This window comes from Hyperoodon ampullatus (assembly GCF_949752795.1).
Source record: "Hyperoodon ampullatus genome assembly, chromosome: 19".
Lineage (NCBI taxonomy): Eukaryota > Metazoa > Chordata > Mammalia > Artiodactyla > Ziphiidae > Hyperoodon > Hyperoodon ampullatus.
The window spans coordinates 9,631,361-9,643,717 of NC_136932.1; the positions used below are offsets into that span (position 1 = coordinate 9,631,361).

General features: G+C 43.8%; 1 protein-coding gene across 2 annotated transcripts; it reads left to right on the plus strand.

Annotated features, from left to right (window-relative positions):
* Positions 1-952: 952 nt before the first annotated feature.
* LOC307068506 (ADP-ribosylation factor 2) lies at positions 953-11,450 on the plus strand (the record flags this gene model as incomplete). Of its 2 annotated transcripts, XM_079726385.1 has the most annotated exons (4): positions 953-1,100; positions 4,082-4,192; positions 9,237-9,361; positions 11,289-11,450. In XM_079726385.1, the coding sequence occupies 4 exons, from the start codon at positions 953-955 to the stop codon at positions 11,448-11,450; spliced, it is 546 nt and encodes a 181-aa protein (XP_079582511.1). The 2 variants fall into 2 exon arrangements, with proteins under 2 accessions (XP_079582511.1, XP_079582512.1); XM_079726386.1 differs by lacking the exon at positions 4,082-4,192.
* Between the last annotated feature and the right edge of the window lie 907 nt (positions 11,451-12,357).

Below are 12,357 nucleotides of genomic sequence, written 5' to 3' on the forward strand. Positions count from 1 at the left end.
TGGCATGTAGGATCTTCCCACACCAGGGCTGGAACCCGTGTTCCCTGCATTGGCAAGCGCATTCCTAACCAGTGCGCCACCAGGGAAGTCCCTAATCTGTCTTTACTATTGCCTTCCTTTATAGAATCTATCATGCACTCTACTGAAAAATATTGAGTATTTATGCGGTTAGACGTCAATATAGTGATTACCTTTTGGGGAGTAATGATTGGGAAGGGGCACAAGGAGATCTGGCTCGCTGGTAATCATCTTTTTTTGATTTGGTTCATGACATTTCACTGAACTGTACGTTATCATTTATGTCTATATGTGTGTGAATTGTTTCCAAAACAGCTAAAAATAATCAAGAGTAAGGTGATGGTCGACACTGGATGCTATGGTATCTCCTCTACTCTTTGCCTAGTTAACTTCTCTGCTAGCAGTGCAGTTTCCCAGTGCTGTATTTCCTCACCTCTGAAGTTTTTTAGGTTCTTTTCTGGGTCTCGATACTGTCTGCTAGCCAAAGGCAACTACTGAATTTCTAAAAGGTGCTGATATTTAACCTGCCTTAAAGACTTTGCTTCACATCGTGTAAAATAAACTGGTGGTTCTCCGCTTCCTGAGTTCGCATTTCAGAAGTGTTAGTTGTGTCTGTTGTGACATTGCTTTCATACTTAAGATGACTAAAGCCTGCCGCCATTGAGACTGTGCTTCACATATCCCACTTGGATGCTGCAGTGGAAAAGAGAATTTTTTGGCATCAAAAGGCTTAGTTGAGTTTCCCTTTGAAAACAAGGTACTCTATTCCTTACTGGCCAAACTATACTTAAAATTATTCAGTATTTACTAGGAGCCACCTCTAATGGAGACTTGTATTTCATGTATATATCTTGTATCTATGTTTCTATATCTCTGCAAAGAACAATGACTTGACTTGCCTTTCTTTTCCTTCAGGTCACAGAATTCAGTTACAATGGGGAACGTTTTTGAAAAACTGTTTAAAAGTCTATTTGGGAAAAAAGAGATGCGGATTCTTATGGTGGGTTTGGATGCCGCTGGAAAAACCACCATCTTGTATAAATTGAAGCTGGGAGAGATTGTGACTACCATCCCTACGATAGGTATGTTAACGACCTATGACAAGACCAGTTTACACTTTAGTATGTTATACTTTTGCATACTTCTTGCATTATTGAATTTTTTTTGGGAAAATCTTGTCCGCCCCAAGAGCGGTTTTGAGGCCAAAACCAGGTAATATACAATTTCCTAATTGCTCCCTGGCATCTCTGGCACAGTGCTAGGTTTACAGGGGAGTCATATGAACACATTGAGGTGGAACAAGTTTAACCCTATGTGCTTGGCAAAAAAAAAAAAAAGATAATGATTATTAAAATCCATCTTTCTTCCAGCTGGCCTTTCTAAGTGGAAGCATCTCTCCATACCAAGTATGTTCCTAGTGTTTAAAGATGTCGTATGATTTTTTTTTTGAGCTGGTGGTCAAGTGAAGAATCTGATTTGTTCAAATGCTGGAGGACTATCTGGCGGTGTAGTTATTCCTACGAACCAGCACTGTGTTTTGTCAGCTATTTAAGACTTTTGCAAAGGCAGGGTTTTGTTTTTTGTTTTTTTACAAATTTATTTATTTATTTTTGGCTGCATTGGGTCTTTGTTGCTGTGTGCAGGCTTTCTCTAGTTGCAGCGAGCGGGGGCTACTCTTCATTGTGGTGCACAGCCTTATCACTGCGGTGGCTTCTTTTGTTGCGGAGCATAGGCTCTAGGCGCTCAGGCCTCAGTAGTTGTGGCTTGCGGGCTCTAGAGCGCAGGCTCAGTAGTTGTGGCGCACGGGCTTAGTTGCTCTGCAGCATGTGGGATCTTCCCGGACCAGGGCTCAAACCCATGTCCCCTGAAGTGGCAGGCGGACTCTTAACCGCTGCACCACCACAGAAGCCCCTCAAAGGCAGTTTTGACAGAACTTAGTCTGTGCCTCATCAGCTGCCTCCAGATGCAAACTCCTGAGCAAGAATAGCCTCCCCAGGATGGCATGTGAATGTCAGTAGTGTTCCGAATGTTGGATTAGGCACAGGAACCAACCGATCAACTTCCAACTTGGGCAGTAGCTTCAGAGATTGCAGCACTTAAAGGAAGAGGAAACCAGATAGCTTCAGAGATTGCAGCACTTAAAGGAAGAGGAAACCAGATGGAGAAAGTGTTCATACCCATAATTTAAAAAATGTTATTAGTCCAAAATGAAAATAGCATAAGTACTTGGTTTTCTCCAATTATAAAAATAATTCATGCTTCCATAATGTCATACATACAAAAAAAATCTAAACAAGTGTTGAAAAACACGGTGACTTTGGTGAATATCTTTGTGAAGTCATATGCCGGCTGTCTTCCAACTTACTCTGCATTAAACAATGTGTTTGGATCTCTTTCTATGTCATTTCCTCTCTGTGCCTCCCTGCCTTCTTTTTTACCCACCTCCCCTCTTTATGTAGCTAATGCCAGCTCATTCTTTCCATCTCAGTTTAAGCATCATTTCTCAGGGTCCCCTTTCCTGATCCCTTGGACGGGTTTTCCCCTGTTGTAAGTTTCCATAGCAACCTGAACTTCTTAGTAACTCTGAGCACATTTGTCATTGCTTGTCTCTCTTCCAAAAGTGTGAATAAGAGCAAGAATCATGTCTGCCTTGTTCACCACTGTCCCCAGGCGCCTAGCAAAATGCGTGACACATAATAGGTGTCCAGGAAATATTTGGTGAATGAATTGAATACTGATTTTGTGGTAGATTGTTAAACTAATGGCGCCCAATGAATCATGCCCCTCAGTAGCCATACCCCTGTGCGGTCCCCTTCCACAGTGGTGCTGAGCTTGGCCACGTGACTTGCTTTGGCCAAGGGCACATCAGCAAATGTGATTCACACAAAGATTTGATAAGTGCTGTGTCTTGGGGTTGAGGAAGCTCAGTGCTCCTTGGGAATAAAAAGACCACCTGGAGAGAGAGAAGTCCAGCCTAGCCCCCAAAGGACTCAACAGTTGAATGCATCTACAAGAGGAAGCCCAGGCAACCCACAGAATTGGGTAGGGGGGAAAATCATTGTTCTAAGCCACTATGTTTGGGGGCTTAAATAATAATCGGTACAGACCAACATCAAATTTTAGTAACTAGATAGTATTCCATTATGTGGCTATATGTTTAACAAATTTCCAGTGATGGATGTTTAGGTTATGTGCAACAGTTCTATGTAAATGATTTTGAACTAAGCATCATTTAAAGATCAGTCAGATGTGGCTGAGCTCACTAAAGAGACTGAGAAGGTACAGCCATGGAAACAGAAGAAAAATGGGAAGCCAGGGAAGAGTTTCAAGGAGGGAGTGAGCAGTAGTGTCAGATATAAAATCAAATCACATAAGAACTGGAAAGCATTTGTCAGATTTATTGACATGGTGACCTTGCTGACCTTGGCAAAACCAGCGAAACATGGTAAAGTAGAACTAAGGTGTATTGGGTGAGAGGTGACAAGGTTGGCACAGTGAAGGTAGCTAAACGTCTTAGAGAAGTTTGACTTTAAAAGGGAAAATAGAGGGCGGTAGCGCGTGAAGGTGTGGAGTCATCTTTTTTGAGAGATGCAAAAGACTTAAACAGGTTGGAGATTTTGAAGGTTCCAGACAGCGTGGGTGAATTGGATCCAGCACATGGGGGGATGGGATTGGCATTAGCTAGTTGCCCCAGTCCATTGCTCCAAGAGGGAGGGAGAAAAGGGTGGGTGAAGATGTAGTTGGGTTTCTACAGTGTGTGGTAGGAAGCGGAAGCAGTCCCATTGATGGCTTCTGTTTGCTCTGAAGTATGCAGGAAGAGCTGCTGGCAGGGGAGGGGAGGTGTGAGGAGGGGGGCTGGAGGGAGTGGAGAAGGTTGGAGACACCTGTCACAATGCATGGGGGAGAAAGCTGACTAACACGTTCTGTTTTGTAAGCTATGGATCTTTGACTGGCAAGCTGCTTTGTAAATGAAAAGTACTGTCCAAATGTTAGCTGAAATTATTTTGAATGGTTGAACCAGCAGAAGTCTTCATGAAACACTTTCTCCATCTTCCCAATTTAGGTTTCAACGTGGAGACGGTAGAATATAAAAACATCAGCTTCACAGTCTGGGATGTTGGTGGCCAGGACAAAATCAGACCTTTGTGGCGACATTATTTCCAGAACACACAAGGTAAAGATTATCCAGTTCTAGCCTTGCAACCATTTCTGTTAAACGCACCTAAAAGGTCGATGCTTGAAGCAAAACCTTGTGGTGCGCTGCTTTATTGGGACTGTCAGTCATTCCTTCTTTTCTGCTGACCCACTTACACTTACTGGGGAGGTTTCTTTTTGAGAAGTGGCCCCTGCCTTCCTTGAAAAAGTGCTTGGGCTTTAATGCCTTATATAGGAGTCTCCTCTTAATCCAGAACAGTTAGAAAATGGTTGTTCTAATGAATGTCATCTTTTGGTTAATTGAAAGTTGTATGTGCCTTTGATGAAGTACCAATTTAGGAAGAACTTGAATTCAGTACACTCTTTTAAACCTGTGGAGAATATTTGAAAATCATTCCTGTGGAGAGAAAGAAATGAACAGGGATGGCTGGAATCCCAAATCCCAGCATCCTGTGTGGCCACAGTGCCTCCCTACTGCGCTATTATTCTACAAGTGCTTGAATAAGCATGACTATCCCAGATCATTACCTTAATTCCTTATCACTGGTTTCTTAAAATTTGGCGTTTCAGTGTGTCCCAGTCCCCCATCAATCTATTTGAGTTTTTTTCATTGATTATATTTTGGATAAATGATACCTTACAGAGTATCACCTGTCAGGATATCCATAAGCTGTTCATATAGTTTTTACACCCTTATTCTCATGTAGAATCATAACCACCTGGCATCTACATGCTCATTTCAGAATTTATTTGGACTCTTTTAATTTTTTTTTTTTTTTTTTGCGGTACGCGGGCCTCTCACTGTTGTGGCCTCTCCCGCTGCAGAGCACAGGCTCCGGACGCACAGGCTCAGCGGCCATGGCTCATGGGCCCAGCCGCTCCGCGGCATGTGGAATCTTCCTGGACCGGGGCACGAACCCGTGTCCCCTGCATTGGCAGGCGGACTCTCAACCACTGCGCCACCAGGGAAGCCCTGGACTCTTTTAATTTTGAAGATTCTACTACCTATGGTGTTCTCATTGCATGTGTTTCATAGTAAAGACTTATATTTGTTGATTTTTTCAGACCAAATACCCGAGTCGACTGTCCCTTTTTATTTTGTATCATTATTTTAGCTATTACCTTTAACACTTAACTCTATTTGTACTTATTTCTTTAGCCTATAGATTTAGAATGTCTTTCCTCAGAATAGTGCATTTATCTTTTCTTTTTCCAGTTTTGTTAGTGGAAAATTTAAGCAAAAAAGGAAGAGGATACATAACAAATCCCCAGGTACTCATCACCCAGCTTCAACAGTTATCAGCGTTTTGCCCAGAGTGTGTTACAGCAAATGCCAGACATGATGCCTTTTACTCATACATCCTTCAGTGTTTATTTCAAACTGATAAAGACTTTTTTAAAACATAATCTCCATATATTATCACACTTCCAAAATTAACATTCTTTCTTTAATATCTGGTACCCAGTCCTTATTCAGATTTTTCCAGTTGTATCAAATACGTCCTTTTCCCATTTGATTTGTTTGTGAAGGAATCAGAGTTTACACGTTGCCTTTCATTGTTATGTCTCTTTAGTCATCTGCTGCTCTCCAACAGTTTATCCCTCCGTTTTTTTCTGTCATTCCATCTGAGTCTATTAAGCTGAAATCCTTCTAAACAAAGAATCCCTTCATCAAATATTTGCTTTCTCTGAAATATAGTTTATATAAGAAAGGCAGGAAAAATATTTAATTCTTTCCCTTTATTGATTTTTAGAGAAACAACTCGATACCCTAGCAACCTTCCATGATGACTCTTAGATTTTTATGTCTTTGTGTTTCAATCCGTTGCAGACAATACGCTTTTTGATACTCAGAGTGTCCATTTAACCTGGATTGGCATTTGCCATATTGGTCAAACTATTGTAATTCCTCACCAGTGATAAAAGTAGAAAATGTGGGTTTGAACCACAGCTCTGCTATGAAATCTTGGGAAAGTTAGGTAATCTTTCCTGTCTTGATTTCCTCATCTGTAAAATGGAGATGAATACCTACTGTGCCGGATCATTTGGCTTGAATGAGATTAATTTTATAAAATGCTTAGTTCTGTGGTTGGAAGGTAGTGGGCACTCAGGAGCCTGTATTAGTCTGGGTTCTCCAGAAAAACAGAACCAGTATGATGGATGGCTATCCATACATGTTTGCATATATGTTTTTGTGTATATATATATGTGTGTGTGTATGTGATTTCTTATAAGGAATTGGCTTACGTGGTTGTGGAGGCTGAGGAGTCCTGGGATCTGCAGTTGGCAGAGGCTGGAGACCCGGGAGAGCTGATGATTAAGTTCCAGTCCAAAGGCAGAAGACACATATCCCAGCTCCAAGACGAGTGAATTCTTTCGTCCTCTCTTTTGTTCTAATCAGGCCTTCATTGGATTGGACTAGAGCACACTGAGGAGTGCAGTCTGCTGTACTCAGTGTCCTGATTCAAATGTTCATCTCATCCAGAAACACCCTCCCACACACACCCAGAATACTGTTTGACCAAATGTCTGGGCACCCTGTGGCCCAGTCAAGTTGACACATAAAATTAACTGTCACAGAGTCCAAATTACTAGAGGTTTTTTGTCCTCATTCTCAGGCAGGGTTCCCTTTACCCACCTTATTAAGAGTTGTCACACTCAGTCACCAATTAGAAATGCCTGTTTGTTTTCCATCTTCTATTTATAACAAGCCTAATTTTATTGAGTTTCAGTAACTACTGCTGTGATGGTGGGGAACTAACTGGCTATATTCTAGGACCTTGTGGTGGGTGGTTTAGACTCTTCATGAAATTAGCAAATGGGGACTTCTGAAGAATGGATTTGCTGTCTGGTGGGTCCAGACATTTCAGCCATTAATAATGTTGGATGTTGCCCCTATTTTTCCTGCCAACTTCCCAACAGCCAGGCTGTCCTTTTTAATTTAAAATTTCTTCTCCCCACTTCTAAAAACAAATTACAGCATACTATTCATTTGTAAATTTACCTTTTCTAGGTTTTCTTAGTTCAGAAGTGTAGTCAGTCTGATGGCTAGGTTCTTTTGTTTCTCACATAAGGATCTAAATAAAAACAGTATAAAATGGGACCTAATATTTATAAACCTTTCTTTCTATTAGGAATGGCAAAGGGATAATATGTCAGCTTCCACCCTGTCAGTTTTGCATTGGAGACTAAGGATCTCCTCAAATTTTAAGATAACCTCGTTTGCTTAGTTATGATCAGAGTCCAGAACTCACTGGCAGCCTATCAGATCTTTGGGGGGAAGTTTTGAATGTTCTTCATTTTTTTGGTCTGATGTGATGTAACAGACATGACTTTGAGTCTCATGTACGCCCCAGACGTTCAGAAGCTGTGGGCACTCCTGTCTGCCAGAGTGGGCTGCTCCAGACAGCTGGTCAGGCAGCTGTTGGGTGGGCCTGGGAAGCACAGAGGGAAAGGGCCGAGGGCCAGCACAGATTTTCCCTCCTAGACATGGTGGTGTGATCCCAGTGTCAGAAGGAACCCAGAGGTCATCTCATTCCACTGCCCTTCCCCTCAGCAGAATCCCTTCTGCAGCATCCACACAAGTTGCCGCTTAAGCTGGGCACAAGCATCTTCAGTGACAGGCACGCCTCCTGAGGCAGCCCATTGCACCTGCATGTCTCTTGACTCTTTATCACCTTGACCTCCTGTAGTTTTACCCACTGATCTTCCATCTACTTACAAGTCGAACCTCTCTTCATGTCACAGCTTCCAGATATTTGAAGACAGCTGTCAGTCCCCTCAATGAATCTTTTCTCTAGGCAAAATATTTCCAGTTATATAAATTGTTTTTCATATGACCTGGTATCTAATTCCTTTGCCATCCTAGTCATTGTCCCTCCAGTTCGCCTGTGTCTTAGAGTGTGGGGTCCAGCACCAACCACGTAACATTCCTGGGATGTTCGGACTGACGCACTGTAGCATCGGCTTTTTGTTGCCCGTATTTCAGAAACTGAGCTGCTGTCACTACTGTTGATACAGCCTAGGATCAAGTTAGTTCTTTTGGCAGCCACTTCCCATTTTTGTCTCACAGAAAGCTTATTGTCAGCTCACCATCCAGTTGTTGTTACCATTAATGTCACGTGGGCTACTGCTAAGAGAGTCTTTTGCATCCTGTGTCTGGAGTGTGTGCTGGATCCTTCCTGGGCACCTCCTCTGAGATCCTATTGGCCCTGCCTCTGCCTCCAGCCAATGTGGCAGTGACCAGATCTGTGCAGGTTTCAGCCACCTTTGCTCAGATACAGTGTGGTGGTCCCTTTCTCTGACCTGTCTTTTGCTTCCTGGGATTCCTCTGCTGCTGTAGTGTGGGATGCTGCGAAGACTTCTGACACCAACTACTTGGGGTTGGGCCGTACGTCACAGGTTAAGGGCACAAGACTCCCTCACTTCAGACACCAGCTGGAAATTCGGGGCTCCCCAGACCACCCTCACTTTTTTCCAGCTGTGTGCAAATTTGGCAGTTCCAAATATCCCCTCAGGTTCAATATTCATTAAAACAACTCACAGGACTCAGGGGAGCGCTATACTTAACGATTACAGTTCTGTTATAGCAAAAGGATACAAATGAACCAGCCAAAGGAAGAGATGCGTAGGGCAAGATATGGGAGGTACCACACAAAGCTTGCATCGTCTTCTTCCCATGGGGTCAGAGTGCATTACCGTTCTGGCACATCGCTGTGTGACATACGCAGAGCATTGCCAACCAGGGAAGCTTATCTGAACTTGGATGTCCATAGATTTTTATTGGGTCTTCATCATGTAGGCGTGATGTAGAAATGAAGTGATTAAAAATAAGCCTAACCTTTTCTCTCTCTATTCTTGTTATTGTTAATCTGGTGAAGGGCTATGATACCTCTGAAAAAGGCTAGTTGGGTGTACAGGAGGCTTCCCAACTCTAAAGATTATATATCTTCTATTGATTGCTTTCAGTGAAACCACACGTGTAAGCAGGGAGAAGCTGTAAGGACGTATAAACAGCTGCTTTCCCAGGTTCAGATTACTAACACGCTTGTGCCTTTTTCCAGGTCTGATTTTTGTGGTCGACAGTAATGACAGAGAGCGGGTCAATGAAGCCCGAGAAGAACTAACCCGAATGTTAGCCGAAGATGAGCTCAGAGATGCAGTTTTATTGGTGTTTGTAAATAAACAGGTATGTCGCTGGCTTTCTGAATCCTGGGACTGAAAAGTACTGCCAGCTGCTCACTTAAAAATAGAGATATCTAATTAGCTGCCTTAAAAATAGATATTTAATTAGCTGCCTGCCTTCCTCTCTCCCGTCCCTAGCCTTTCTCTCCACCTCTTTGTTAGCATAGGTCTTACATTCATTCACTCGCTCAACAAATATCGACTGAGCATTTACTAAGATCTAGGCATTGTTTTAGGTATTGGTGATATAGATATAGCAGTAAACCAGACAGACGAAAATCCCCGTGTTTACGGAGTTTATGTTCTAGTGGGAGGAGAGTCAGTCAATAAACCACAGGTAATATGTCTGGGGGGAGTGTCGTGGAGGCGGGGGCAGGTGCGGGGAAGGACTAGAATGCCTCTCTGATAAGATGCCATCTGATAAGATGACACCTGAAGGCCAGCAGGAAGGCAGCCAGTGCAGCTGGGACGGGACTGGGGGTGGGAGGAAGCAAAGGAGGAGATGAGGTTGGATCATCTGGGGCCTATCCTTGGGGAAACTCGGCTTCTGTGTAACTATAACCAAAAGCAGTAAAAGAGGAGTAGGAGGAGGGTGTGGAACCCTCCAGCCTCAGGAAGCTGAACTAAGCGTGGAAAAGAAGGCAGGATCCTGCGGAATGTACCAGCCTGAGATAAACCAGGGTCACGTTTTGACGTGTGTCCCCGCACTTTCTCCTCCACGAGTCCATTCGTTATGTAATCGAGATCGTACTGTTTTGACAGTGTTGCATCCTGTTTCGTCACTTTATTGAAGGCATTTTCTCGTGTCATCTAGCCCTTTGTAAACATGGTTTTAAATGGTGGGTGGATCATCATTCACTCAGCCATTAGATTCGATGTCAGTTTGAAGTTCACTAGTGAACACAACGGACTTTCATAAAAGAAAATGACATTTGTTCTTTTTAATTATAAAAACAGAACATGCTCATGGTATAAATATGCAGACAGTTCACAATATCAAGTGAAACATTCTAGCCCCACTCTTCAGGGTAGAACATGGTTAATGTCTTATATTTCTTTCCAGAGATAAAACTTTCTGTGCCTATATGAGCAGTTATATGATTGTATTCATATTTAAATTCTGGAGATCATATTCTGCATTCTGTTTTGTAACCTGCTTCTTCACTTAGCATATCTTTGATGTCCTTCCCAATCATTGCGTCTAGATCTACCTTGTTCTTTAATGCTAATTTATTCAAATTTGGTTTGAGCTTACTACGTGTTAGACACAGTTCTAGGCACTTGGAATACATCAGAGAACAAGATAGAGATTCTTGCCCTGGTAAAGTTTGCATTCTAGTTACGAGAGGCAGATAATAAACACACTAACTAAGTCAATTTTATAATAAGTAACTTGTGGTGGGGGCTGTAGGTAGAGCAGGACAGTTAGGAGGGGTCACGGGGGCTCAGGTCACGAAGGCCTTGCAGAGCATCCTGAGGACTCGGGCTGTTACCCCGAGAGAGATGGAAATGTCACAGGGTTTTGATAGAAGAGTGACTTGATCTGACTTTCACTGACTGCCGGGTTGTGTTTAGACTTTTTGGGAGCAAGAGCAGAAGCTTGGAGACCAATTTGGAAGTAATTTCAGTAAAACCCAAGTGAGAAGTGATGGTGGTGGGATCCGGGTATAGCTGTGCAGGTGGTGAGAAGTGGTCAGATTCTGGGTATATTTTGAGGGTAGAGCTGGTGGGCTTTCCTCGTGTGGAGTTTGTGAGAGGAGAGAGAGAGAGAGAAAAAAAAAAATTAAGGATGATTTCAAGGTTTGGAGCCTGAGCCACTGGGAGGCTAGAGATGAGACTGTGGGTTAAGGGCAGGTGTTGGGGGAAGAGCATAATGTTCCATTATGAGGATATAACATTGATCAACTGACTTTTGAATATTCTCTCTCAAGGATCTTCCCAATGCTATGAACGCAGCAGAGATAACGGACAAGCTTGGCTTACGTTCCCTCCGTCAGAGAAGCTGGTACATTCAGGCTACTTGTGCCACCAGTGGAGATGGGCTTTACGAAGGCCTGGACTGGCTCTCCAACCAGCTCAAAATCCAGAAGTGACGGGCAGCGCTGCATTCCCTGTGCGTCGTGGCAAAGTCAGCTGGCCTCTGCTGTGTGCGTGTGTGCGTGTGAGGGGCTGAGTGTGGGTGCGTGGCCGGGCGTGGGAGCAGCTTTCCCACATGGTGCCTTATACGCCCTCTAAGGAAACCAGTCCTACATGGTAGGACCATGTGTTATATTTTATGTGCCACCTTCCATTTCCATAGCTTTGGTGACCAGTTTTGCAGTCGACGGAGGAGTCCCGAGGGCTCCCTGGTGCCCGATAGCCAGAGTGGTCTCCGTGGTGGGAGGAAGGGGGAGGGCGGGCCGTGGACTGACTTCCTCTGTGTGGTTCCAGTCCAGGTCTGGGGTCTCTGCACACCTGGGGGTCCTTTCGTAAAAAGGAAGGAACTGTCTTTCTTTCCCATCACTGCCAGAGCTAAGCAGCTCACTTTTCAGTGCTTTAAAGCAAATGATCCTCCAAGACAAAAAGGCCCTTGCTTACCGCAGATGTTAAGTTGTTGTTAAGATGTTAAGTTGTTAAGATCTGAGCTTAAGTTATTTTCTAGCCCAGACACCCTGGTTTAATGTACTTCATTGGGAGGAATCAGTGATCTTTTTTCTTTAGAAAACCACCCCCCGTAACACTAGACCCCGTAACAGTAGAAATCATCTAGTCCTTCCCTTCCTTGCCTCGTATTTGCCAAATGGAGACCCTTTTGGGGTGGGAACCCAGCGCACGGCCAAGGCTCTTGCTCGCAGGGCCGGTTTAAGGAGGGGAGGCGCCGTCGTGTTTGTGTCCCTACATTGCTGTCTCCTGAGGCTGCTGCTGCCACGCCTCTGTGCTGAGCGTTCTCCGCTCGAAGCAGGAGCTTCACTCCCGGGCTGGAATCGTCACCGTGTACAGTATCTTAGCCCAGCTTGCAGT